The sequence below is a fragment of the Melanerpes formicivorus genome, unplaced genomic scaffold, assembly GCF_026170545.1.
Source record: "Melanerpes formicivorus ecotype bairdi unplaced genomic scaffold, bMelFor1.0.p_v2 SCAF_33, whole genome shotgun sequence".
Lineage (NCBI taxonomy): Eukaryota > Metazoa > Chordata > Aves > Piciformes > Picidae > Melanerpes > Melanerpes formicivorus.
The window spans coordinates 9,044,299-9,071,473 of record NW_027142385.1 but is presented as its reverse complement, the minus strand read 5'-3'; the positions used below and the strand labels follow the sequence as shown (position 1 = coordinate 9,071,473).

The following is a 27,175-nucleotide window of genomic DNA, read 5'->3' as shown; positions in this document are numbered from 1 at the left end:
GGCGAGAGCCTTTCCTGCAGCCCCAACGAGCCCACAAGACGGGGCCGGGAACGCCTCTCCTCGGGTTAAGGGGGACAGGGCTGCCGGGCACGGCTTCGCCCCCGGCACCGGCCCGGGGGCCGCCCCGCCGCCCCTGCCCGGCAGTGGCGCTGCCCCGCCGGGAGCCGCCCCTGGAGGGCTGGCCCCGGGCTGCCGTCGGTACCGGCGGGATGCTGGAGAGCGGGACGGGTGGGTCGTGCTGCCAGCCGGGACCGTCCCACACGGACCCCCTCTGCCCGAGGCGGTGCGGCGACAGCTGCTAAGGGCCCTACTGGCATGCCGGAGGCTAAGGACAGCTCTGTCCGAGGCGGTGCCGGAGGAGCACAAAGACCCCCGGCACCTCCTCCCACGCGGGATCCCCGGTGCTCCGAGGGTCAGCAGTGCCCCCTGCCCAGTCCCATCTCCCTAAGCTGGGGAGCTTGGTCAGCTGTCTGGGTCCCCTGCCTCTGGTCCCCCAGCCCTCCTAGTGTCTCACCTGGGAGGGAACAAGGCCGAAGGAAAGGGGGGAACCCCCCGTGTGAGCCCCGAACTCTGGCCGACACCGAGGGCTCCCTGCAGCTGACCAAGGTGAACACAGCCGAGTCCTGCTTGCTGGGACAGGTTTGTCCCTGAACGCTGGCAGCGTCCCTGCTCCCCTCAGACTCACACAGCACCTAGGAGTGTGACTTTCCCCTTTCCAGGCTTCCCAACAAATGAGGAGTCTAAAGAATTCCTGCAAGCCGGAGCAGAGCCTGGCCCCTGTCGCACCCCGCAGCGGCTCCAGGAGGGGGTCTGCTGATCCAGCCCTCTGTAACAACAGCAGCATGTGCAAGGGTTTGGTAGAAGTTTAAGGGTTTATTAATTCAACTCACTGAAGCTGGATTTACATCTCACGTTTTCTGCTGATCTCTTCACTAATCATGCAGTTGCAGATAGCTTATAAAATGCTTACACTAGCCCCCTGTTCCAGTTAAACAAAAGGGAACCTTTCCTGTTCATTAGTGTGGTTGTAGATTTGTTTGTAGTGATGACTTCTGCCTCAAAGCTGTGCGCGGCTCCAGGGATGGAAAACTGCTCAATGCTGCCGAGGAGGGACCCCAGAAGCGGTGGTCCTCTCCCCCGGGAAGCAGGAAGCCTCCCTCGGGATCCCTGGCCTGTGTCACGCTGCCATCGGTGCTGCCTGGCACGATGGCAGTGCAGCACAGCTGGGGCTCGCTGCTGGTGGCTGGGCATTGCTGCCAGCCTTGCCAGCACACTTGGGTTAGTTTCTTAAATACTCAGCTGACCCCCAGATCCCTCATGCAGAGAGGCAGCTCTGCAGAGAACGAAGGAGTCCAAGAGCAGCGCTGGAGCCCGGCTCCGCCCCTTCCAGGGAAGCTCCCGAGAGGAGAGTTGATCTTCGCTGGTTCCCCAGCAAACAAACGCCCGGTACGAGTCGGTATGGAGTCTACAACTGGAAACCCCCGACAGGCTCCGCTTAGCAAACGGGGGCCAACCGCGGAGCTCCCTCCCAGCTCTCAAGGGTGTCGGACCCGAGCGGGGCCCCACTTCAGGAGCCCTGTCCCTGTGCGCGTCCCCACGCAGTCCCCCTGCCGCGTCCCCGCAATCGCTGTGCCTCCCAAGGGCCCCTCCGGGCGCTCCGTCCCCAGCAGCCCGAGGCGGAGGCGATGTCCGCGCTGGGAGCGGGAGGTACCTCGGTCTCCGCGTCCGGCCTGTCGCCTCTCCGCTTCCCGCCGCCATCCCTGAGAGCCGCGGGACCCGCCGCCTGCTCCCGGCTGCGCACTTCCCCTCGGGGCGGGCGGACGCGGCGAGACAAGCTCCGGCCCGGGGCGGGGGCCGCGGCTGGCCGGGGACCCCGCTGGGCAGGGCAGGGCCGGGCTGGGCAGGGCCGGGCCGGGCGGTGCGCGGGGAAGGGGCGGGGAGGCTCCGCGCTCCCCCGGGGCCGCCCGCCGGCAGCTCTCCCGGGCCCGCACCCCGCGAGAGGGCGCTGGCGGCGGCTCGCCGCTTCCCGGGAGCCTGGAGTTTGAAAAGTGCCAGCAGCCGTCGGGGCCGGGCGGAGAAATGGCGGCGGGGACCCCGCAGGTGAGCGCCGTGCCGAGGGCTCGGGGGGACGCAGCAAAGGCGGGCGGAGCCCCCTACCCTGGGCGGACCTCCTCTGCCCTCCTGGGGTCCCTGAAGGGTGCATGGGTTTCCTCTATCGTTCTGCCTCAACTCTCCGCTCCGCCGGCAGCCCCCCGACCCTGGGGAGGCGGCGACGGTGTGGGCAGGGTTGATTCTCGTCGGCCCCTCCGCCTTTGGCCGCGCCCCGGGGGCTGGGAACGGCTGTGCGGAGCAGGTGGGGGCCCTACAGCGGTCCCTCCTCGCCTCCGGAAAGTGGGGTTCGGGCAGAGCCGATGCCCGCTGAGGAAATTCTCTCTCGGCACAGAGGGGCTGCGGACTGCGGGGGACGGCAGCAGGGCTCCGCGCCGTGCCTGGAAGGAGCTCCCGGAGCCGGGAGATGCCCTGCCCGGGGCATCCCAAACCTCATGCGGGAAAGCAGGGATGGAGGGAGCGGCACAAAGAGCCCTGGCTGCCGCGGGCCGGGCTGGCCCCATCGCGGTGCCTCCTGGGCGCTGCTCTCCGCCCTCCGCAGCCCGCACATCTCCGGCTCGGGAAAGGGTTGGCTGCAGGCAGGGCTGCAAGCGCCTTTGCTCCAACCCTGGCCGTGGCTTTTCCTCGTGAATAGTGAATGCGGTCGGTGAGAGCCCGTCCGACACAGGCTTCGTCCCTGCAGCACAAGCCAGCTGTGCCCTGCAGTGTCCCAGTGAACGCGGGTGGGCTGCAGGGATCTCCTGTCTGTCACCAGCTCACTGCATCCCTCAACCAGCTCCCATGCCCCGGCTCTGGGCAGGTGAAACTCGTTGCCAGGCATAACAAGGGGTCTCCCTGGGCTGCCATTCAAAGGACCAAGCACAACTCTGGTGCTGCTGAAGCTTTTGCTTCAGTTAGGAAGCAGTCCTGACACTGCGGTGTGGCAGGAGTGCAGCCCAGGATGGGCTTTGGCAGCCCCACTACAAGGGGCAAAAGTAAATTCTGTGAAGCTGTCTTGGGTATCTCACTGCAAGGCTGTCTCAGGGTCGCACTGGAGACGTGCCCTGAAGGACTGACCTGCCCTGGGAGCACAGCAGCTGCGGCAGGGCCTGGGGCAGTGCCCTGGCACCGCAGGGAAGTTTCTGGGTCGGAACGCAAAATGGATCAACACAAATGCACCTGCAGCTTTCCCACCCTCCCCATCAAGACAAGTTTTCATCTTCCTGCTGCAAATGATGTCCTGTGGTGGTCCCCTCTGGTCCACAGAGGGGCAGAAGGCTGCAGTGCAGTGCAGCAGAGCATGCTTACTTTCTAGCCCTACCTAGGACACGGTGCATTAGCTGCTGCTCAGCCTGGCGCTCGGCAGAGGGGGATGCAGAGGAAAATGGACCTGAGAGCTGCCCAGGCTGTGCCTGCTCTGAGCCAAGGGCCAGCCCTGTTCAGCAGCCTGTGCTGGCTTTGCTTCCCCACCAGGGCGGGGTTGCATGAGGGTTGGAACCGGGAGGCTCCTTTGGGTCCCTTGCTAGGGACTGGATAAAGAGCTTTGTGATCGTCCAGCCCGGAGCTGGTGAAGGTTGCTGTGACTCAGGAGCTCCATGATTCAAGTTCTTCCTCGCAAAACTGGATGTTTTTTCAAAGCTCTGGCTTTGTTCCTGGCTTTACTAATTGGGTGAGAACTTCCTGGAAGCAGGATGTTAATCTGAACCTTTTTGTTCTGTGACCAGCCTGAACAACTCCTATTTTGGCCATCGAGTCTCTGCTCAGGGCCAGCCTGGGGCCAGGCCAAGTCCAAAATAGAGGTTTTTTTTTCCCCCCCTCCTTCTTTAACGGTTTTGCTAGTAGAGTGAAATGGTAGCAGAGAGTGATGGAGGATGTTTGGGGAGGCTCAGAGGTGCACAGCAAAGCAGCCTGGTGGGGTGAGGTGGTCCTTTCTGTGTGGGTGGCACAGGCTGTGGCTGCGCAGTGCTCCCGAGCAGGGAGGGGCAGGGGGCACACCGAGCCAGCAGGGCTGTTGTTGGCCAGGCTGTGCCAGCCATCTGGGGTCCCTGAGCTCTCTCTGGCCACTGCTGTGCTCGGTCACTTGTGCTCTGCCAGGTGGTGTGGTGGAGCTTGGCTGTGTGACCCTTGTGGTTCACATTAGGTTATCAATGTGTTCACTGATCAGAAGGGTCTGGAATCACAGCTCTGTGCGGAGCTGCTGCTCAGCTGCAGATCACCACAACAAACAGCCCTGGAAACGATGCAAAACAAAGCCCAGGACAAGCCTGAGTGCTATGAATGCAGCCCTAGATAATGTTTTAAAGTGGCCTGTAGCTCACTGCAGACTGAGACAAGAGTGGTTCCCTTTTTGGACACAGCAGGAAGTGAAGCTGCCCTTTCTGCTTGCTCCTTTGTACAAGCAGCTGCAGCTCTTACATTGCTCTTCTTCAGGGGTCACAGCTGAGGGTTAATGCATTCTGGTGACAGCTCTGGCAGGTGAGTTGAGGGCACTGAGCAGTCCCCATCAAGACCTCCTAGGTTAGCTGTATCCAGTCCCTCATGCCAGGCAAACTCCTGGTGGTCAGAGCAAGGGCAGACACTGGCTGGGCTTTGACACCTGCAGAACAAAGATGTGTGCAGACATTAAGTGAGGAGACCAGGAAGCTGGAGAGTTTCCCCCCACTAGGGTTTAAACCCAAATTAAGACACATTGAGATCAAAGTTGTGTTCTGTTCTCTGCAGCTTCATTGCAGGTCTGGTGGTCTCAAAAGCCTGGCAAAAGGGTTGGCTCCAGACTTTGTGTGAGCCTGTTCCTGAATGAGATGGAGTGGAGCCGTGTGGGGTGCTGCTGTGCATGCTGTGCCTGAAACCCTCTTGCCATGGCTGCTTGCTTGCAGGGCAGCTGCCTCTTGCAGCTGGGCAATGGTGTGAACTTCATGGATCCCAGCTTCCAGCAGAAGCTGGAAGGGGAGAGGGAGCTGCTGCGCAGAGCTATACAGAAGGAGCTGAAGATCAAAGAGGGAGCAGAAAACCTGCGCAAAGCCACCACAGACAGAAAAAATCTTGCCCACATAGAGCACGTCCTGAAGTCTTCCAACAGGAAACTGGAGCAGCTGCACTGGGAGCTCCAGGAGCTGAATGCAAGGATTGTGCTCACAGACAGAGAGGAGAGCAGGGCAGGTAGGTCCTGGCTGGCAGGAAAACGCTGTTCCAGAGCCTGATTCTGAGGGGGCAGAAGCAGTGGGAGTTTCTTCTGCTGGTGCTTAGCCAATGAAAGGACCTCTGCAAGAAACAGCTGAGAATGGGCAGTGAAGGTGAAAGGAAGCAACGGGAGATCAGAGCGGGGAGCAGACCAGCTGAGCGTGCTGGGTGTGGACAAAGCTCAGGAGCAGGCTGTAGGTGGAATTAAAGAGAGTTTACCTTTTAATTAGAGCAGCGTTTCTGCACAGCTGAACCCCAAGTGTCTTACAGGATGAGGGAGTGTAAAATTGGAAGGGTGTTGTTAGGACATGTTCACTGATCAGCTGAAGTTGGTACAGCTGTGAGCTCCAGCTCCATTTGTGGGCAGTTCGGTAGACCAGAGCCCTCCAGGCCTTTGTAGCCTAACCTTTTATGGAGTTCCCCATCCCTGGAGCAGTGACCTCCTGCAGAAACACTGCTGCTGACATCTGGTTGCATTGTGTGTGCAGATGGATCTGTGTCCCCAGATCCTTGTCTTTGGGAGAGAAACCCAGACCCCGTGGCAAGGAAGGTTGAAGCTCTGAAAAAGCAGCTGCAGGTTGAAATGAAAGTGAAACAAGGAGCTGAGAATGTGATCCAGATGTACTCAGCATCCAAGGTAAGCAGCAAGCAGCCACTCAGGAACACAACTTCCTGGGCCAGGATTTGTCTGAACCCCATCCACAAAAGTGCCTGTGGGAAGTGGGGTGGTGGAAGTGGTGCTGCAGAGAAACTGCTCCAGGCCTGGGCAGGGCTGGAGGGGAGACTCTGTCGCTGATTGAGGAAGGAGAGTCACAAAAGCTCTGGTACTGAGCTGCTGCTCTGCTGCCCCTGGGCTGCCTGGGGCAGAGCACAGCATGCAGGGGCTCTGGATGTGAGAACAATTTAAAAGTGAAGGGTAAAAAAAAATAATAAATAACCAAGGTTCTTGTGGAGCTTAATTCAGGCAGAGCAGCAGTGCAGAGGGCTGTGAGGTTTTGTTTGCTCCCAACCTCTGCTCAGCAGCACTGCAGCAGTGACCCAGGAGTCTCACTGACTGCAAGGTCTGGCATCAACTGGACTTGTCCTCGACCTGTCCCTTCCCTGCTCAGGTGGAGGTGGTGATCCCCAAGCCCTTGCTCCTCAGCATTCTCTCCCTTACCTGACTGCTACTGTGCCACCTCTGAACCCCTCCTGTCCCTTCTTGCAGGCACCTCCTCACCCTCACCTGTGGACACATCCCCATCACCCAGCTGTGACAGCCTGGTTCTCTGCTTGCTTTCTGGCAGGAGCGGAAGCTGCTGGCTGCAGCTCAGCAGGTGCTGCAGGACAGCAGGACCAAGGCGGAGATCATCCGCATGCACATCGGGAGGGTGGCGCAGGCCGCGGCAGGGCTGGAGGACGCAGCGGACCCAGCAGGTGAGGGAAGTGATCCAGCCCAGAGCAGCTGCAGCCAGAGCCCTGAGCTGCACAGCACTCAGTTCCCACCCTCCCCACGTTGTGTCTGCAGCGAGCCCTGGGTCCATCAGCGCCGCGGAGCTGCGCGTGGAGGAGCTGCGGCACCACCTGCGCATCGAGGCTGCCGTGGCCGAGGGGGCGAAGAATGTGCTGAAGACCCTGGGGGGGCGTCGGGTGCAGGACCGCAAGTTTCTGGCTGAGGTGAGCACTCCTGCAGGCCTCCCGGGAGGGTGGCTTCATGTCTCACCACCGGGGATCTGGCAGGAGCAAGCAGGGTCAGCCAAGAGTCACTGCTGTCGCAGAGCGCAGCCCAGGATCCCTTTGCCTCCTAGGGATAATGCTCCTTGCTCAGGAGCAGCAGCAGTGCCGCGGAGGGGCTCAGCAGCTCCGGGAGAGTATTCCCTTCTGCCTGTTTAGCAGTCAGAGGGTAGCTGCTCTCTCTTGAAGCTGACTTCAGCAGCTCATAAAGGACAGGTCGTGCTGGACTGGGGCTGTGCACCAAGCTCTGCCTGTTCTGCTCCACACTGCCAGGCTCAGGGTCGTCTGCAGGAGTCCTCTCAGAAGATTGACCTTCTGCGCTTGGCCCTGGAGCGTCAGCTTGGTGAGCTGCCTCCTGACCACCCAAAGAGAGCCCTGATCAAGCAGGAGCTGGTGCAGACATCCTCCCTGGGCGCTCGGCACGGCGGCATCCAGCCCACCTCAGTCATCAAACCCACAGCCCTCACAGGTGGGAGCAAAGCCTCTGCTGATGTGACACTGGATGTTCTGAGGCCAGCTGCAGCCTCTGCTCTTGGGGTTTTGCAGTCTGTCCATCTGGGATAGATTTGGGATGTGAACCAAGAAGCCATGAAGCTGGGAAGCCCTGGGGCCCGTGGGGCTGGGCTGACTCTTCAGCTCCATTTTATTTTTCAGTAATCATACTCCTTCTCTTCTCCTGCCCAGGAACACTGGAAGTGAGGCTGATGGGCTGTCAGGACCTGCTGGAGCACGTCCCAGGGCGCTCCCGGGTGGCTGGGACCTCTCCCCTCTGTGGCAGCCCAGGAGACCTGAGGTCCTTCTCCCGAGCACGAGTAGGGCTGGGGATCCCTGGCCGCAGCGCCGCAGGGAAGTACCTGAGGAGTGAGGAGCCAAGCAGTGAGTGTGTGCTCCCCTGAGGGGCTGCCTGGGGGCTTCTCACCGGGGTGCTGCAATACCCTGCTGTGAGCAGAGACCAGAAACCTGCTCTCTGCAGCACGGGAGGGAGCTGTGCTGGACCTGCCCTGGCCAGCACTCTCCTGGAGTACCTCTGCCTGGAGCGTTCACCTCCAGCACAGGAGAGTTCCTCGGCTGGCTGATCGGAATCCCTCTGCTCTCCTTTGTCCAGATGAGGTCCTTGCTGTGCTCAAGGTGGACAATAAGGTGGTTGGCCAAACAAACTGGGGACCAGTTAATAACCAGGCATGGGACCAGAGCTTTGTCATTGAGCTGGACCGAGTGAGTCGTGCCCAGATTCCCTGTGTGTTTTGGTTTTCCATCTCCCCTTGCCCCATGTGCTGCCATTTTCCTCCATCCCATCTGCACTGCTGCTGTCCCCTTGTCCTTTTCTGTGTCAGCTCTCTTAGCCTTCCCCTGAAGGCAGTGCAGCTCTGGCAAGGATTCAGCCTGAGCAGCATCTGTTGTCCTTCCCTCTTGCTCTCAGCAGTTGTATTTAATCTTAGCAGCAAAGTGGCTCTCGGGGGGTTCTGAAGCAGGGGCTCGGGACAGCCATCCCCAAGGGTCTGCAGCTAAGGTCTGAAAGCAGAGAGAGCAGGGCCCAGGATTAAAGCAGTCCCTCGTGCATGCTTTAGGTCACTGCTGCCCGTCCCAGCAGATTTGTGTGCCCTTGCCAGAGCCTGGGGCAGGCTGTGATGCTTCTGCTCCCCTTGTTCTCCCCACCCCTGTGCCCCCAGTCTCGTGAGCTGGAGATTGCAGTGTACTGGAGGGACTGGAGGGAGCTCTGTGGGGTGAAGTTTCTGCGCCTGGACGATTTCCTGGACAACGAGAGGCACGGCCTGTGCCTGGCCCTGGAGCCCCAGGGGCTGCTCTTTGCAGAGGTACGGAGCCAGCCTCGGCAGGGACCGGCTCGGGGGCTGCCCTGGCAGCAGCTGCTCAGGCCTGGGTACGAGGGATGGAAGGGGCAGGGGTCCCGGGGTGGGGAACAGCACCCGAAATCCTTTTGCATCAGGGTCAGCCAGCAGCAAGGACCAGGCTGGTGCCCCAGCCCCGGGGGTGCCCCTGGGCTGCTCTGCCCTGGGAGCCTGCTGGGGTTTGCTGGCTCCCTGGGAGCCGTGGGTGATGCTGGGACTGAGCAGATGCCTTCCTGGGCAGGGTTGAGTCGCAGAGCCTGCAGAGTCAGATCCACAGCCCTCAGGCTCTGCTCTTCTATCATCTTTCTGAGGCTAACAATAGTCTGAAGTTCCACCCCTGAGCTCAGCCAGAACCCCTCAGAGGCCAGGGTGCTCTCTGCTCTGTGCTGTGATGAAAGTTCCTGTGGTTTTCTTTCTAAAAATAGGATCCTGACCTCAGGTACCAACATTCACCTCCTCTCCCCCCTGCTTGGCTTTTGTGGCTTGGTTTTGTGGGGGTTGTTTTTGTGAGCTTTTTGTTTTGCACTCCTGTGCCATGGATGACTACTTCCCCTCACCCCCCTCCAAATGGCTGTGTTCTTTATGCATGGCTTCACAAACTGGATTAATTGTGTTTGGGATAGGAATTGATCTTAATTCTGGGGGGTCCTGCATTCCAGGTGGCAGAAAATTCTGACCTCTAAACACACAATGAAGCCAGAGGTGTTCAGAGGGCAAAGCCAGATCAGTGCAGCCTATGGCAGTGACTCCTGCCTTGCCAGACAGGGACTGGGGGCTCGGTGAGAGGGCAGAGGGTGGAAGTGTGAGAGGGGAATCCTGACAGAGCTGCTCTTCCTCCCTGGCAGGTGATGTTCTGCAACCCTGTCCTCGAGAGGAGGCCGAGGCTGCAGCGGCAGAAGCGCATCTTCCCCAAGCAGAAAGGTGAGCGGCAGGAGGGCTGCCTGGGCAGGGGGGCAGGGCTGGCACGGGCAGGCTGGCACAGGTGGGCTGGGGAGCACTCCCGGCCCTTAATCAGTGAGACCTGAACATGCTTGCTAATCACTGTGTGTGAATAGGTGGCTGTGTCAGAATGTGACTCTGGTCAGCCGCAGACCCTGCAGGCAGCCAGGCTGCAGCGTGGTGTCCAAGGGGACGCTGCTGAGGTGTTCCCAGTCACAGTTATTCTGAGAAGACCTAATTAGTGGTTATTTAACAGACTGCTCAGCACGAGCCAGGAGCTCTGCTGCTGTAACCAGCAACGCTGCTGCTGCTGAGCAGACACTGGGAGGGTTCCTGGAAAGCTGAACTCCAGGAGGCAGGGGCAGGACCCCCTAAGGGCTGCTGCCTGTGGGGGTGCGAGCTGGCAGCTGGGATGAGCAGCTCAGGGACTGCAGTCACTTCCATGCCTTCTTTTCTGCCTGCAAAGTCTTCCTGGTGAAGCTGAGCGAGGTGCATGCTGAGCGCTTGTGGCAGTGGGAACAAAGGAGATTTTATATTCTTCAGGAAGCAGTAAAAATAATGGAAGCATTCCAAATGTTTTACTCTTGTAAGACATCTTCAGAAGCTCTCTCCCAGGCTGCAGGCCTGCAAGGCAGTGCAGAGAGAGAGGAGAGCCTGCAGATAAAATCCATCTGAGTTTTCTATGCAGTTTCTCCTGGAGGCCAGCTGTGCTGTCCTGTGCAGCTGGATTTAGGTGGAGCTGCCAGCAGTATTAAACCTCCCAGGGTGGGGAGGCCAAGGTGGGCTTCTTTTTGAGCAACCCAGGGCAGCTTGGAGCCCCAGGGGTGCTCTGACCCTGACTCTTGCAGGGAAGGAATTTCTCCGAGCTCCTCAGATGAACATCAACGTCGCTGCCTGGGGTCGCCTGATGATGAGCTTCCTCCCTCCCTGTAGCTCCATAAGCAGCCTGAGCCCCCCACTGCATGACCCCAGCCAGGCAGACTTCTCTTCAGCTGCCCCTCAGAGCCCTGCTGAGCCCCTGCCCAAAGGGAGCAGGTAAGGCAGGATCTGAGCAGGGCTGGGGGGCACTGCAGTGAGTGCAGGGAGGATCTGCAGAGTCTTGCTTGCACCTTGCTAAAGTGGGGAAGGCTGCTGTGAGAAAAAGGTCTCAAAGGAACTGAACTGAGGGGGCTGAGAAAAGCCAAGGCTGCCAGTTGGGTTTGGTGGGGTGCTCAAACCCTGTGCCTAGCTCTCGTCTCCCTTTGTGCCCACTTCAGAGGTGCTGCCCTCACAAGCAGTGTGCCCCAGAGCCAGGGCAGCCTCAGCACCTGGCTTCTCCTCTGCAGCAAGATCTGTGGCCAGGAAAGTGGTGATAAGGAAAGGCTGTGGTAGAACAGCAACAAGAGAGTTGTTTAACACACACCAGCAGATGTGCTGCCAGGGAGAAGAGAGCTGCTCTGGCAGGATGCCCTCAGCAGTGCAGTAACTGTGCAGGGCAGAGTGGCTGCTGGGGCTGCACTCCTCTGCCAGGCTGCCTGCAGCCCAGCACGATGCAGCACTCAGAAGGTCCACAGCCAGGTTTTAAATGTGATATAGAAGAAAATGCTCCCCAAATCAGGTTTTTCATGGTTGGAGTTAGTTTTTCAATCATGAATTGCTCTGGAAGAGGCTGCTCTGGCCCCCAGAGCCTGGCAGAGAAGCCAGAACCAGCCATGGTGGTGCTGCTGAGGTCTGGAGTCCCTTTAAACTCTTTCTCCCAGATTTAGTCCTTCACACCCTTTTGTTACAGCATCAGAGAGCACCTTTGGGTGAGGCCAAGCAGCAGCAGCCTCCCAGGTCGTTGCTCTGGGGGTTGCATGTGCTGCCCACGCTTCGCAGACCTGCGCTGTCGGCCAGGGCGCAGGGCTGGGCTCTGCTCCTGTGGCAGGGGGTGCTGAGGTCTCTGTGTGCAGTGCTCTGCCCTAAGGCAGTCTCAAATTTTCTCTCACAAATGCAGTGAGTTCCCTGTGGCCAAGCTGACGTTTGCTGGTGAGAGCCCAGCCAAGCCTCCACGTCTCTTCCTGATGGGCAGCTCCAAGGAGTCCTCTCTGTCACCTGCAGACTCTCCGGTAACCGCCTGGGCTGGGAGCAAACCCCAGGGGCTGTGTCACGGAAGGGCTGAGAGCCCAGGGCAAGAGCACAGGGAGACAGGGAAGGAAGCTCAGCAGGCTCTTAGGAGCAGGTGAAGTTGTTTGTCTTCAAAGGAAGTGAGCAAAACCAAGAAGAGAGCAACTTTTGGTCAGGAAGGAGCAGGGATGTTGCTGTGAGTAACAGAGTGGTTGAGGACCTGAGCTCTGCCACATCCTAGCCCTGCTCATTTGGCTTTGCTCACAGCAGAAGCTGCATTCTGTCAGCACTCTGACTCCTGGGACATGAGAGGCCTTTTTTCTAGGAAGGAAATGTTTTATCCTAGACTTTCCAAAGTGTTTATTGTAAAAGGCTTGGCCCCATCAAAAAGGATATGGCAAAGGCTTAGTGTGACCACAGCCTGCTCTGGACACATGGCAATGGCTTAGTGTGACCACAGCCTGCTCTGGACACATGGCAAAGGCTTAGTGTGACCACAGCCTGCTCTGGACACATGGCAATGGCTTAGTGTGACCACAGATAATCTGCTCTTGTACTGCTTCCCTCCAAGCAGAGCTGATGTTAGGCTGGGTCATTGCAGAGGTGAAAGTGTGGATGTTCAGGTGGGACTTGGTGATTCCAGAGGATGTGACCCTGTTGTTTTCTTTCTGTTCCTAGTGTCTGAAGAGGCTGCATGTTGAGGAGAAGTCCTCCAGCTCTGCTGTAGCAGAATTTCAGATGCCAGCATCTCCAAGGTAGCTGTGGGCAGCGTGGGCTGCCTTGGGGCACAGGTTGCAGAGGCACTGGACTGAAACTTTGGAGCATGCAGTCTGAAGTTCTGCTCAGGCTTTGCTCAGGTTCTCAGCAGCAGAGTCCTAGTGCTGAGTGTAGGCAACCCCTTGGAAGATCTGCTCTGAGCTTGTGCAGCTATCTGCTGTGCCTTATCTGCTGACTAACCACAGCACTGCAGTGAGAGGTGACTCCAGCAGGGGCTAAAGCAACCTAACTGCCTTCAGGGGCTCCCTTGTGTTTGAGCTTCATGGTGTGGCACATTTGGACGTGTCTGCATCCCCCTGCACCCCAGAAACACTTCTGGCAGCCTGCATGGCAAGGTGCAGGGCCTCGCCTCGGGCAGGGAGCCACAGCAGGGAGTCACTGGCAGCTGTGTGGCCACAGCTTGTGTGTAACAAGGACACAGCAGTAAATACAGCAAAGGAAAAGCTTTACTGCTGTGGAACAAATGCTGACCAAAAAAGCACAAATGATCTGCAGATCATCACATTATGTTCAGAATTTCATCATCACTTTTGAGGGCTCCAACCTTCAGTGCTCAGAAGGCTGAGGAGGGAACTGAGCCCTTCATGTGCTGGCACTTTGCCCTTCACTCCACTCCCTGAGGAGTGTGGAGAGTCTGCTGCCTTTTGAAGGTGCTCCTGGACTGCAGCTTTGAGGGTGTGGGTTGGCTGGGCTTGAAATTCTCTCCCAGCAATTCTGCAGCCAGAGTTTCCGTGGTAACAGCCTGTGGCTGACACAACATCCTACAGCATCTCTTTATTCAGCTCTTTCTGTCTCTTGTCTCACTGTGGTTCATTTCCCCTTCCTGTCTGGGAACTTCTCCTGCCCTTCTCCTGCAGCTCTTGGTGCACAGTGAGAGCAGTGCAGCTGGAACTGAATGTTATTGCCCCACACATGGGGGTGGAGGGGAACTGATGCTGGTGTGGGAAGTGAGAGCAAAGTGAGCCCAGGAGAGCCAGGCTGCTGCTCCTGTTGCCAGCAGGGATGGCAGGCAGCCTGCTGCCACTCAGAGCAGTGCCCTCACCTCATGCTGCCTGCTCCTTTTTGAGGGCAGAAGAGCAGCAGCCAGCCTGAGTTTGCAAGATTCCAGCTTGGGCGAGGAGTGGCTGGCACAGCTGTTTGCCTTCTTGCCCACCCCTTTGTTTCCTGTTTATGCATCTTCTGGGGGTAGTCTCAGCAGTTCTTCTTTCTTTGTCTGCAGGAAGAGGCCAGTCCAGCTGGAGGACTTTCACTGCATTGCTGTGCTGGGACGTGGCCACTTTGGGAAGGTAGTGTAGAAGGCTCTGTGCTGTGGAGCAGGGCAGCAGAACTGGGCCTGGGTAGAAACCTTGCAGCACAGAAGAGATCTGTGGCCATGCAGATACCCAAACCAAGCTCACACAGAGGGTAGCTGTGGTTCACAGGCAGAACTCCACATCTCTGGCTTCAAAGCCTGGAGAAACCCCCCCTGGGTGTGTGCACATCACCACTGTTCCTCTCATGACCATGGTGATCACCAGTGAGAGACTGCATCTCTCAAACCATGCACAGCTGCCTGCTGCAGAGCCTGGGGCCAGCTGTGACACTGCAGGGAATGCAACTGACCCTGGCACCCTCTGGGCTGCTGCAGCACAGAGTTGTAGGAGAAAAGTGCTCAGGTTTGGGAGATGCTTGGGCTTGGTGTGGAGAGGAATAGTTTGTGTCACTGGGAGCCAAATCCTCCAAAGAGGAAATCAGAGGTTGGCTCCAAGTGCAGCTGCTCTGCTGTCTTTCAGGTACTGCTGGCCCAGTACAAGGCAACTGGGAAGCTGTTTGCTATCAAAGCCTTGAAGAAAAAGGATATCATCAGGAGAGATGAAATTGAGAGGTGAGCTTGGTCCAGAGCTGCTGCTGCTGCCCGAGGCTGCATCACACACCTGTGACCACATCTCAGTGGGCATCCTGTGTGCTGCTCATGGCACCAGAAAGCTTAAATGCAGCCTTGAGCCTTGGGGGACTCAGGCCAGGAGCAAGGAACCTCTGGCAGTGCTGCTTTCTGGCTTCTGGTGCAGCAGCACCTGGGGCAGGTTCTGAAGCCCAAGGTTTGCAGGATGTCAGACGAATGCTGTTTGGCCTTCACCTTTCCTCTCTCCAGTGCAAGATGTGGAGGTTCTCTTTGTTCTCTTTCCCAGCTGAGGCTTTTCTGTCACCTCCTGGCACTGATGGTTTCCTTCTTTGCACCCTGGCAGCCTGCACTGTGAGAAGCGAATATTTGAAGTGGTGAACTCCTCTGGCCACCCCTTCCTGGTGAACCTCTTTGCCTGCTTCCAGACCCCTGACCACGCCTGCTTCGTGATGGAGTACAGCCCGGGGGGGGACCTCATGATGCGCATTCACGAGGACGTCTTCCCTGAGCACGTGGCACAGTGAGTTGGCATCAGCCCAGCTGCCAGGCACCAGGAACCTTGACCTTGCTTGTCCTTGCTGCTGCCTGAGAGCTCTTTCTCTCTTCCAGGTTTTATGCAGCCTGTGTAGTCCTGGGGCTCCAGTTCCTGCATGAGAAGAAAATTGTCTATAGGTAATGCAGCCAAGAATCAGGCGTCAGTTCCAGAGCCTGCAGGTCTCCTCCTGCAGCTCTGCCTCCTGGGGCTTTTCTCCTGCTGGGATTTCTCACCTCTGTCTTCTCCCCACCACCTGTTGCTGCCAGCATCCTGCACAGCACAGGAAGCCAGCTGGAAGCTCTTTCCCTGCCATGCAGGTGATGAGTCCCTGTGCCATGCCAGTGTGTTCTGGGGGCACCTCTCAGTCCCCACTTGCACCTTTGCTGTGCCAGTGAAGAAGCTGTCAGTCACACTGCTGTGGGATGCCCTTCTCCAGATGAGTAAACCCCACTCAGCTCCAGGCTGCTCTGAGAGCCTTTCATTCAGATGAAAATGGCACCAGATGGAGAGGAATCTTCCAAGTCATACAGGAGCTAACCCAGGCCTTAGGGTTTATTCTCTTTAGTAACATCTAACCTCTGCTGCTTGCAAAGAGATGCTGGATGCCAGTCCTCAGGCTTCACTCCCCTCCTTCTTCACCTGCAGGGACCTGAAACTGGATAACCTCCTCCTAGATGCTGAAGGATTTGTGAAGATTGCAGATTTTGGACTGTGCAAGGAAGGTGAGCAGCTGAAGTGCAGCCATCTGCACCTGCTTGGGCTCCACAAAGAGAGATACTGAGGTGGCTGTGTGTCACCTGTCTTCCTCCCCCTCTCACAACTAACCCAACCCCCACCCAAACCAAACCAAAGAAACCCAAACAAACTAAGCAACAAACCCCCTCCCTGCCTGGCCATGGCCAGCTTGGAAGGAGCACTTTGTCCTCTGCTCTTCAGGAGTTCACATTGTGCTGTTATGTTCAAAGAAGCCAGGACTAGGCAGGTACCACAAAGTGTGTACAAAATGACCTGCAAGAGGTCCTCCTGGCCCTGCACTCTCTGGGTTTCTGGTCTGGAGCTGTTGGGGGGGGCTCATATTTTGTCCTCCTTTACTGGCATCAACAAGCTCTGAGGAGAACCTTTGCCCAGGTAACAGCAGTGAGTGATGATGCCAAGGGATGGAGCAGAGCTTGCAGGAGAACACTCAGTGATGTGGGCTGGATTTTACAGAGGCCTTCTCCTCCTGCAGGAATAGGCTTTGGGGACCGCACCAGCACCTTCTGTGGCACCCCTGAGTTCCTGGCTCCAGAGGTGCTGACAGACATCTCCTACACTCGGGCCGTGGACTGGTGGGGACTGGGTGTGCTCATCTATGAGATGCTCGTGGGTGAGGTAAGGCCTCCCTGGCTAGGAGGAGCTCTCTGAGCACTCCTGGGGACAGTGGTGCTCAGCCACCCGGGAGCTGGATGCAGCCAGCTCTGTCTTGGCACCGAAGCCACTCAAGCACTCTGCCCACCCAGTGCTCACTGCTGCACACAGCTGCCTGCCACCGTCCCTGTCAGCAGTGAGCAGCAGCTGCTGTGTGGGTTGAACAATGAGAGGTTGCAATTGCAGGCACCATTCCCTGGGGATGATGAGGAAGAAGTCTTCGACAGCATCGTCAACGACGAGGTGCGGTACCCGCGGTTCCTCTCCGCCCAGGCTCTGGCCATCACCCGCAAGGTAACGGTGCAGGAGGGCCTGGGGAAGGGGCAGCTGCTGTCAGGGGCTCCAGAGGGGCTCTGAGGAGCTGTGGGTTCTGTGTGTGTCTGGAGCTGCCCACACAGACTGAGGGAACATTTCAAACCCAGACCTGCTTTTCCTTCTTCCATAACTGCTGCTCTCCTGCCAGGATGACTAAGCAGGCTCCTTGCTGCTGGTGCTGCTAAGCCTGATCTGCAGAAGAGTTGATTGAGGGCAGGAATGTCAGAGCCATTAGGGAGATGGCTTGGTTGAGGTGTGGGAAGTGACCCAGCAGTCACAGTTACCGTGAGAGGCTTCCTGCAGTTTCTAGCAGGTACCTCGCTGATGCTGCCAGCTGTCTGCAAGGAGCTGGGTCTGAGCTGTCACCAGCAGGTCGTGACCTTGCTGCAGAATGGGAAAGGGAAGATCCTGAGGGCTCAGTGCATCTCCTCAGGGCTTTCTCTGGGAGGTTTCTGCCCATCCTTGTTCCAGTTGTTTCATCCTGATCTTCCCTGCAGCTTCTTCGCAAGTGTCCGGAGCGCAGGCTGGGAGCAGGGGAGAGAGATGCAGAAGAGATCAAAGTTCAGCCCTTCTTTAAGGTGGGAACTCACTGTCCTGCTCCCTCACCTCTGGTGTGTGAGCTGAGGCTGATTTGCTCCCTGCTGGTCATGAGGCACATTTCTGTCAGCTGTCAGTGGCAGCTTCTGTTGCACCTCAGTGCTGTGCTCAGGAATGTGCTCAGTTCATGTCTGAGAAGCCATCCCCAGCTCTGTCCTGGGATCTGCAAGCTTCCAGAGCCAGTTCCTTGTTCCTGCTGGTGCTGTTCTGTGCATAAACAAAGCTACACCCCTGCTTAGATCAGCATCTGGTGATGGCAGTGCCTGCAGGGTGACCCTCAAGAGAAACCTTTGCTTTGGGTCAGTGGGGGTCCCTCTGGCCCAGGCAAAGTTGTTCCATCCCAACTCACCATTACCCTCTGCCAGGGGTTCTCAGCTTTGCAGCCCCTGCAGTAAGCAAAGATCCTCAGCAGAGATTGCTGAGAAGTCCACCTGGCTGAGCTCTAGTTTTGTCCCTCCTCAGTACAGTCTGAGCTGTAGCTTTGTGCTCTGAAGCAGCCTTAGGCTGTACAGAGTCTCCATGCCCTCCCTCCATGCTGCTGGCCTGGAGCCTTTTGTCAGTTCTCTCTCTCTCCTAAGTAGTAGAAATGAGACAGTTGCAAGTGGTCTGGGAGGGGGCTGCAGCCCTCCCTCTTCATGTCAGCCTGGGCTGTCCCCCTGCAGGGAATTGCCTGGGATGCTTTGCTTGCTCGTGCTCTGAAGCCTCCTTTTGTGCCCACTCTGAGAGACCCAACTGATGTCAGCAACTTCGACGAGGAGTTCACAGCCCAGAAGCCTCTCCTGACCCCCCCCGAGCAGCCTGCTCTGCTGACCCGCAAGGAGCAGGCTGCCTTCAAGGACTTTGACTTCGTGTCCAGCCAGCTGTCAGAGGTCTGAGTGCTGCACGAACCAGCAACAGAGTCTCACCACCTTGCAGAAGGGGAAAGGACTTGGCATGGGCAATGGAAAAGTTAACAGTGCTCAGAGGGTGCCCTGCAGGCTGAGCTCACCCCTGTGGCCCTGCAGCCCCTCGGCTCGGGGGATGCTCAGTGCCTGTTCCCTTTCAGCAGCTCCTCTTTGACTGGAAGTGTCTCCTGCTGCCTTTCCACAGGGATGGAAGTCTGGGATTTAGGGGATTTAAGTGAATGGAATCAAATCATGTCTGCAACCCAGGTCACTGCAGAGCCCCAGGGACCAGAGTGGCTTTTTACTGTCTGCAAGGGCAGAGGGTGGCCACATCTGTCCCGGCTCCAGGATGTGCAGTGTTCCCCCTGCCAGGATTCTATGCCCACTCCCACTCCTGACTGTGTGTTGTCAGAGGAGGGTGGATTTTAATACAACCAGGACAAGGATGGTGTGAAAATGTCCCAGGTGACCCATCCTAAGGAAAAGGAGGGAGTTAAATCCCAGCTGCTGTTTTTAATGGCACAGAGAAGCCACAGCTTTACCCCTGCTCTTTCTGGACAATAAATGTTTCAGCTTTTCACCTCCTTTGTGTTTGCTGAGTGATTCAGATCAGGGCTGACCACACTCTGCTCAACAGGCAGGGGTTTATTTTGCTCCTTGAATGTCCACAGTGATGTTTTTCTCCTCCTCCTCGCTCCAGCTGGGTACAGACTGCAGGGTGTCAGCAGCTGTCCCCCACAAAGGACTGCAGTCAAGGGCTGTCTCCACAGGTTCATCAATGCTATACCTTGGATCTTTGGGGGGTAGCTAAGGAGTGACTGGGGACAGTGGAAAACCTGAGCTAAAGGAGGTTTCATTTGGCTGGTAACAGACCCTGTAACTGCCCTTGCTCCCAGACATCTTCTCTTCCTGGTGGGTTGTTCAGCAAAGCAAGGAAGAGCATCTAGAAGTGAAGCATTCACAGAGGACAAGGTGGGAGGCACAGCTCTTACCCCTCCAGTTTGTATTCAAGGGGAGGACAAAGGGGAGAGTTAGCACAGGCAAAAACAGAGCCTGGGCTCCAGGAGAAGCACAGAGGAGCGAAACAGGCACAGGCAAACTGGGGGAGCTCAGAGCAGAGCAAACAAAGGCTGCAGGCTGCCATCCTGGGGCACTTCACAAAGAATCCCCAGGCTGTGTCCCAGGCTGCAGCTCCTGCTGGCAAAGCTTTGACTGGCACCTGAAGAAGCAGTGAGAGCTGCAGGGTAGGGGAGCCACACGGCAGCAGGCCCACACTGACAGGCAGCCTGGGAGTCCTCTCTGCATGCTGGAATGCTGCTAGGTACAGTTCCTGGCAGTCTGACCTCCCTCTGGCAGGAATTTCTGCCTTGAGCAAACCAGACTGGACACAGGTTACAAACTCTGGAGCTGGTCCAGAAGGGATCCTTCTGTTTTCAAACTGGCTTGAACCCATCCTGCTGTGCCAGTGCCTGTGCTGGGCCTGTCAGCAGAGCTCAGCACCCTCAAACCCTGCGTGCCCCTCACAGCCTGCCAGCTGTGCTCCTGAGCAGCTCATTCCTGAGCCAAAGCCACTAAGGCACTAATCTCATACAAGGTTTTGTTTGGTGCTCTTTGGTTTATTTATGGTTGGCCTTTTTTTGAACAGAAAAGGGTCAGGACTAAAATTCTCCCCACAGCCTTTTCTGTTCTTAAAGCTAAACTGGGCCATCCCAAACTTCCTTGAGTTCCTCTTGGAAACCTTGGCTTTTACTAGGCTGGAACCAAGAGAAGTTGCTGCTGTCCTGGAGAGCTCCCAGCACCCCTCACATCAGTGCAATGAGCAGGACCTAGAACCTGTCCTCTGGTGTGCAGCTTGCAGGTCTTTCATTCCAACCCCCCTGAAATGTTGAGGCAGCAGTGCTGTCACCCTCAGTGCGCGCCTGAGTTAGGCAGGAGATGCCCAGCTCTGCTGCTGCTTCTGTCCACACAAGCTACAGACCAGGCCTGAGCTGCAGTTATCTGCAGGAACCATCCAGGGCAAGCAGTGTCTGGAGTGTCCTCCTTAGTCTGACCTGTTAGCACCAGCAGCTCAGAGGAGCTGTCAGGGAGCTGCCCAGGGCTGACCATCTCGAAGCTGAACTGGAGCCTCCCAGCTGCTTCTCAAGCACCTCAACACTATTAACCCTCAAAGCTTTGTGAAAAGCATGAAGCTGAGGCACGTAGTCCAAACAAAACTGGCTTTGGCTGCCCAGATATTCACTCCAGCATGTCTCTGACAAGTCCAGGGGCACTGACCAAGGCACTGCAGCTCCCAGGGAGAGCTGTGCTGAAGGAAGGCCACAGGCTGCTGTTCCCCAGCAAGAGGAGAGGGACTCCTGTGACTACACAGGCTGAGCCCTGCTGTCCAGGTAGATTTGCTCCCACGTGGTGAGGCGACAGGAACAGAAGAACCTCCAGAGGTTGAGGAGCAGCCCCTGGTCGAAGGGGTTCTCCAGCCCCGAGTGCCGCAGGTAGGAGATGCGGTGGTGGGACAGGAACTCCCAGCTGGTGGTGTTGCAGGAGATCAGGTAGAGATGTGAGAGCAGCAGCAGCAGGACCACGGTGCTGAATGTGACTATCAGGAGGAAGGAGGCAAGGAGCAGACCATTGTGCCTCAGCCATTCCCAGGACTGCTCAAAGTAGAGGCCTGACCTTTGAAATGAAAGAGCAAAGAGCTGTGGTCAGAGCTGCTGGCAGAGGCCAAGCACAGCCCAGCAGCACCTCCGTGTCTGACCCACGACAGCTGCCGGCCAGGGACCAGAGTTAAGGGACTGGAAGCCCTGGAATGGGTTGCCAGGGAGGTGGTTGAGGCCCCAGCCCTGGAGGTGTTTAAAACCAGGCTGGATGAGGCTCTGGCCAGCCTGAGCTAGTGTGAAGTGTCCCTGCCCATGGCAGGCGGGTTGGCACTGGATGATCCCTGTGGTCCCTTCCAACCCTGACTGATTCTGATTCTGTGACTCAAAGCTCTCAAGGCACAGCACCAGCAGTGATTTACAGTCTAAGAAGTTTAAAAGCTGCTGGCTCCTGACCCTCCTCTGTAGGTAATCCCTCTCCAGGGCAGGCTGCAGCTGAATCCCCACTGGAATTCCCAGGACTCGGATTTAAACAAAGCTCAGAGTGCAGGGACTGAAGCAGTCAGCAGCTGTGCCCTAGAGCTGTTAACTGGAGCTGCAACCAGAGGAACAATGAAAGCCAAACTATCAGATCCAAGTACTGATCAGCTGTGCTGCTCCTCAGGGGGCTCAGAGGAGCTGATCTCCGGGATGCAAAGGGAGGTGAGGGTCTAAAGCCAACTCAGTCACTGCTGTCCTCTACACCAACCCCTCCGTGGCGCTCTAGGGGCAATGTGAGAGGCCAAAGTGCCACCTCCAGGCCTTACCAGGCAACCTGCCCACCCCAGAGCAGCACCACCAGCTGCACGCTCAGGTAGACAATGAAGAGGGGATGGTTCCTCTCTCCCACGCAGTTCTCCAGCCAGGGGCAGTGATGGTCGTAGCGCCGCACGCAGTGCCGGCACAGCTGGCAGTGCCGTGCCCGCATCGGCTGCTGCAAGACACAGACAAAGCCTCCTCGCCATGGGCACTGCTGCCCAGCTCCCTGTGCACTGTCCCCCTCTGCAGCAGTGCTGCCCCAGCAGTGCTGCCCCAGCAGTGCCCTGTTTTGAGGCAACATCTATGTGCTTTGCCAGCTTTCTTGCTGGCCGCTCCTGGTAGCTGTTCCTCAGGAATGCCTGGGAGCTGGGACAGATTTTATTGGGTGATGAGGATCACCCTAAGACACTGCTGGCTTCAGGCAAACCCTTTTAAGAGCTACTTAATTACCTTCAAAACAACCTTTCTGCCAGCACTGTAAGGCCTGACTGTGGTGGCAGTCAAACACAGAACCCTCGCCCCATGGCATAAGGAGGCCCTTGGCTCAGCCTTGTCAATCTGGCACACGTGCCAGTGGCCACCACTGCTGCACCCTGAGCTCCAGCCTGCTTGGCTCACTTGGCCCAGGGCTGTAGCTGTATTTACTTCTGGGAGTTCTGCACAGGAGGTGCCCCTGTGACAGTAACTAGATGTGCCATGCCTCCAGACCACTGGGCAGCGATGGCACAGCAGGGAAACACCGGCAACAGCAGCTGAACAAAGGTGTTGCCAGCAAGTGCCTCTTCCCATGCTCTGCCAGCCCCGGGAGTGCCCACCTGCAGCAGGCAGTAACCGCAGCGCCGCGTCGGGATGTCACTGGGAACCTGGGGCACCTCCACGCTCTGTGCTTCACCTTTGCCTGCCTGCAAAACAGGAGAGAGGGTGACCAGGAGGTCTGGAGTGCTGCTGTCCTGGCAGGGCTGAGCTGCATCCTTACTGGTTAGGCAGCACAGGCTCTCTGTCAGCTTACACAAAGGAATCCCTCAGCATTCCTGCAGAAGCTGCAGCAGCTGAGGTGCAGCAAGAGCCAGCAGGCTCCTGCAGTAAGGACCAGAAGAATGTTTGCAGAGAGGCAGAAATCATTGTGGACAAGGTCCCACAGCAATCTCAACGCCAGACTTTGGGCCAACAACCACCAAGGTCAGGCTCCAGCGATGTCCCCTCAGGGTCAGCAGTGCTACTCCTGCATAGCAACCTGCCCACAACACAGCCCTGCTGCAGCAGCGGCGATGCTGAAACCGATGCAGCTTTCGTGCACAGCCCACAGGGGTGAGCCTAGAGTCCGTGACCTGCCCCTACTCCTTCTGCCTTGGCTGTGTGCTTGTCCTCTGAGGGCAGCAACTCCACCCACAGCTGGATAAAACAGAGCTGCAGGGGGCACTTTCTTCCACGCTTGCCGTTCAGTTTGGGTTTGGGGCAGTGGCCATGCAGACACTCCACAGGGCACGGCAGCTTCTGATGCAAGAGGGCACAGGGCACTCACAACAGGAGTGTGGAACTGGAGCCTGCCCAGCCCGAGCTCCCACGCTCCGGCTGCCTCCTTCATGCCAAGCACAACAGAAACTCTCTCGGATTCCTCCCATCGCGCAGTGGGAAAAAGGAAACCAACCTCTGGACCGTACACCCTCCTGCCATTCCCGGCGATACCTCCACTTCCTCAGGCTTCACGAAGCCCGGATCCATGAGAGACACCCTGAAGTACAGCAGGACGGAGCACAACACCAGCAGGACGAAGCTCAGCGGCTGCAGCAGCTCTCCACGCTCCTCCTGCTTCTGCAGATCTGAAAGGGACCCAAAAAGAGAGCAGCGGCGCCTGGGGACGCTTCTCTTGGCCGCAACAAAGGGGTCCCGCACCTACGGGAAGGGGGACGAGGAGGAAGCGGCCAGAGGGGCGCGGTGAGGCGGGGAGAAGCTGGCAAGGGAAGAGGCTCCCGAGCGCCCCCGGCCCCGCTCTGCCCCCGCGCCGCGCCCGGCCCCCGGCCCCCGGCCCCGCCTCACCGGTGCGGTGCAGGAGCAGCCCCAGCGTCAGGGCCCCGCTCAGCGCCGTGTGCGCCGCCCGCACCCAGCCTCCGCCGGGGCCCATGGCGGCGGCTGCGGCCCGGAAGCGGCCAGCGGGGCGGGGTTGGCTCCGGCGGGGTTGGCTCCTGCGGGATCGGGGCCCGGACGGCTGCTAACGCCTGGACCTCGGCTGCCCCGGCGCCAGCCGACGCCAGTTTCCTCCCAGCTGGCAGGGGGAGAGCCGGCTGCAGGTTCTGCCCTCCGTCCCTGGGCTGTTCCCAGCTGGAAGGAGCCTTCCCGCAGCCCCCTGCCCGCTTGTCCTCCCGGCTCTGTACGGCCCCTTGGCCAGCAGCTCCCCTTGCAGCGGTGCCAAGCTGGGCCCTGGGGAGCAGCACCGCCACTAAGAGCTCCTGGCTCGGCCACCGCAGCTGAGTGTGGGCAGCAGAGGAGCTCCTGCAGCAGGGCTGCTCGCAGGCCAGGTTCAGGGGCTGGGCTAGCTCTGGTGTCCCCAGGCTGTTTATTTCACCTGCCGATTTCCGTCCCGTGAGGAATACCTGGCTGAGTGGATCGGGACAGCCCCGCCTGGGAGCGGGTGGGAGGTCTGGCAGTAGCTGGGGGATGCTGCCGGGCAGGGTGGGCTGCAGCCCAGAGCCTACATCCCAGCAGCAGAGAGGAGCAGGCACCCCTCGAGAAGGGCCTCAGTGAAAGCAGAAGCCTAAAGGGAGCTGAATTGCAGCCTAGGTGCACTGTTCCCTCTTGCTGACAACCAAGCCCGTGTGAGTAGCTCCGGTGTGCACAGATGCCCCGGGAGTCTGCCTAGGGGAGGTGAACCTCGCCTCGGGCCTCTGAACGTTCTGAAAGCAGGTTTGTCTTTAAACTCTTAACAGCTTCAGCACAGCTGTATCCCAAGGCTTTGTTACCTCCTTTCCTAGCAAAAGTTTGTGAAGAAAAATCACATTTTTTGCACGTTTCCTCCAGCACCTGAGAAGTAGCAGATTCCTTGGTATGGGTTGGCCACCGGTGGGGAGCTCTGGAGGCCTTGGAGTCGCTGTGATTCCTGGACAGCAGCTAGCGGCACCTGGCTGAGGCAGCTGAGTGTCAGCAAAAGTTGCAGTCTGCATTTCCAACAATCACTGAAGTCTTTTTGCTTTCCTTCCTGGGCTGTTTGGCTTTGGTTTGTTTGGGGTTTTCTGTGTTTCTGAATTCTAGGCCAACACAAAAGCTGCAGAACCCCCGGGCGCCTCCTGCCCCGCAGCAGGTGTGCGAGCTGGGCCTGCCGCGCTGCGGCTGCCTGCGCCCGGAGAGGCCCGGAGCGGCCCGGAGAGGCGCGGAGCTGCCCGGCCAGGGGAGCAGAGCCCACCGCAGCCCCGCCCCGCCAACGCCGGGACCGCCGGCGGCGCCGGAACGGCCAGCGGAGGGGTGGCGCCTGACGGGGTGGTGCCTGAAGGGGCGGGGCCCGAAGGTGGCAGATTCGGCTCAGCCAATGAGCGCTCCGCGCTGCTGTGGGGGACGCCTCCTGGGGCGCTGCCCCGCCCCCTCCTCCCCGCCCCCTCTGCTCCCCCGCCCTCCCGGCGCCCCTCTAAGGACGGGCAGGGGGCGGCTGTGGGACGGTGGCGAGGGGCAGGCGGCGGCGCTGGGGCTCCGGTAGCCGGGGAGCGCAGGTGAGACCCCCGGGAGGGCTCTGCGTGTGCTCGGGCGGAGGCGCTGTGCGCGCTGCTGGGTCTCGGCTTCGTGCCGCCGCCTGAAGCGGCACGTCCGGGAGCTCTGGACAGGAGACGGTTCTGGGAGACCCAGCCCAGATAGGGGGGTCCCGGGGCCCTGTCCTGTCGGGCGCTCCCAGCTGAGGTCTGGCAGCGGCGGCCCCTGGGGCTCGGGCAGCGGCGAGTGGTAGCCGTAGGTGCAAGGAGGGGCTGCGGGCAGCGGCCGGGGTGGGGGATCCGGAGCCGCGGGGAAAGGTCACATCTTAGGCCATGGAGTGCAAGCTGCAAGTGACCAAGCTCAGTCAGTTTTCATTCTGACGCTTTAACCCCTCTCTCGTGCTTTCACACCAATACCTCCTTCCTCCGTGTCTCTTCCCCGCTGGCCAACAGGATTGTCTCCCTTGGAGCAAGAGGAGGAGAAGCCCCTGACCTGCATCACCAACTCGTGGCAGGTCCTGCACTTGTAATGAAACACAGCACAGGAACCAGCAGTGTACCTCGAGAAACCACATCTGCAGACCAAGGGAGGAAGAGGTTGTTAAGCACTGGGTTTAATACACAGCAGGTATCCAATGGATACAACAGAAAGTTAATTCATTGGGAATTGTAAGGAAGCAACAGTTGTGCATTGTTGTTTTTTGCTTGGTTTCACCATCTACAAGCTCTGGAACCAGGCCTCTCGCCACCAGGGTCACTGCTCTTTGTAGCTGGGGTTACTCTCGAAGCAAAACAAGGGAATTCCTATTGGGGTAGCTTAGAAACCCTTTAAGCAAGAAAAGCACTGCAGAGAGGACAGGAGACAGTGCCACAAGATCCAAGGCAGAGGAGCCTCAGTCAGCAGGGACCTCCTCATCCCTTCTCACAGAGCTGTCTCCTCCAGCCCGCACACTGCTCTTCACCAGCTCCTGGCTCTCTTGCCCTCTCTGCTGCACACAGGTGGTTGTCATGGACACCTGATCTTTCCTTAATTCTTTCTTCCAGCACAAGCTCCCCTCCAACACCTGAGCTGTGGCAGACTCCCCCTGAACACTGCCCCTACAGCTGCTCTCTGCTAATCAATTGCCTCCTTCAAGGGCTGAGAGGGGAGAGGCTCACAGCTCATCTCTTGCAGAGGGCAGAGTGGCTGCAGCAGAAGCCCAGCCACAGTGACAGCCTTGGTGGGAGTCAGTGCTGAACACAACTCCAGGCAGGAGGAAGGTGCAGGGTGGCAGAAGCAGAGGGCACAGAGGAATTGTCTGCAGGGTTACTAATTGCCACAAAGAGCAGTGCTGGACTCCCATGGCTTGCTTTGGAGGAAGGCTGCTGCTGGGTGTTAAGCATCAGGCCAAGCAATTCCTCCCACAGCTCCTGTGAGCTGGAAGCACTTGTGGAGAGCTCAGTGAGGGGGGTGGGGGGTTACAGCATGGCACAAGGGTTGGTGCAGTTTGGGGTACCATGGTCCAGCTTGCAGCAGGTGAGACCAGAAAGAGCTGAACTTCTGGGTTGAAAAACCCAAACCTTTGGGGTCTTGAGGCAGGTGGGACCAAGACTTGTCCACAACCCTTGATCTGGCTGTGCCAAACTCCCAGGGTAAAGCCTGCTGGGCTCTGGTTATGGTGCTGATCCTAGCTGCGATGGGAGCTGCTGAGCTCCTGCTCTCTCCCCAGCCTGGCAGCTGCATCCTGGGGACATTCTGATGCCTCTCACATCTGTCATGTGTCCCTTGCTCCCACCTTGCCAACAGTCACAGTCCTGAGTGCTCTGTCACCTGATTCAAGATGTCAGTGTGGGAGCTGTCACTGCTGGGCCTTAGGAAGGAAG

General features: G+C 58.3%; 2 protein-coding genes across 2 annotated transcripts; one reads left to right on the top strand and one right to left on the bottom strand.

The window, feature by feature from the left end:
- The first annotated feature begins 1,964 nt into the window (after positions 1 to 1,964).
- Positions 1,965 to 18,834, top strand: PKN3 (protein kinase N3). The gene is made up of 22 exons (XM_068156056.1): positions 1,965 to 2,100; positions 4,965 to 5,247; positions 5,757 to 5,905; positions 6,555 to 6,684; positions 6,776 to 6,924; positions 7,255 to 7,450; positions 7,666 to 7,857; positions 8,087 to 8,196; positions 8,652 to 8,795; positions 9,674 to 9,749; positions 10,616 to 10,802; positions 11,743 to 11,854; positions 12,531 to 12,607; positions 13,849 to 13,915; positions 14,402 to 14,493; positions 14,855 to 15,031; positions 15,121 to 15,183; positions 15,692 to 15,768; positions 16,275 to 16,417; positions 16,640 to 16,747; positions 17,266 to 17,346; positions 18,028 to 18,834. Exons 1-22 carry the CDS (start codon positions 2,080 to 2,082, stop codon positions 18,238 to 18,240), a joined length of 2,847 nt encoding a protein of 948 aa, XP_068012157.1. The 5' UTR covers positions 1,965 to 2,079; the 3' UTR covers positions 18,241 to 18,834.
- Positions 18,817 to 23,920, bottom strand: ZDHHC12 (zinc finger DHHC-type palmitoyltransferase 12). Its single transcript, XM_068156061.1, has 5 exons — positions 23,676 to 23,920; positions 23,325 to 23,458; positions 22,454 to 22,540; positions 21,647 to 21,813; positions 18,817 to 20,919 (listed from the first exon to the last, which is right to left on the bottom strand). Exons 1-5 carry the CDS (start codon positions 23,758 to 23,760, stop codon positions 20,610 to 20,612), a joined length of 783 nt encoding a protein of 260 aa, XP_068012162.1. The 5' UTR covers positions 23,761 to 23,920; the 3' UTR covers positions 18,817 to 20,609.
- Between the last annotated feature and the right edge of the window lie 3,255 nt (positions 23,921 to 27,175).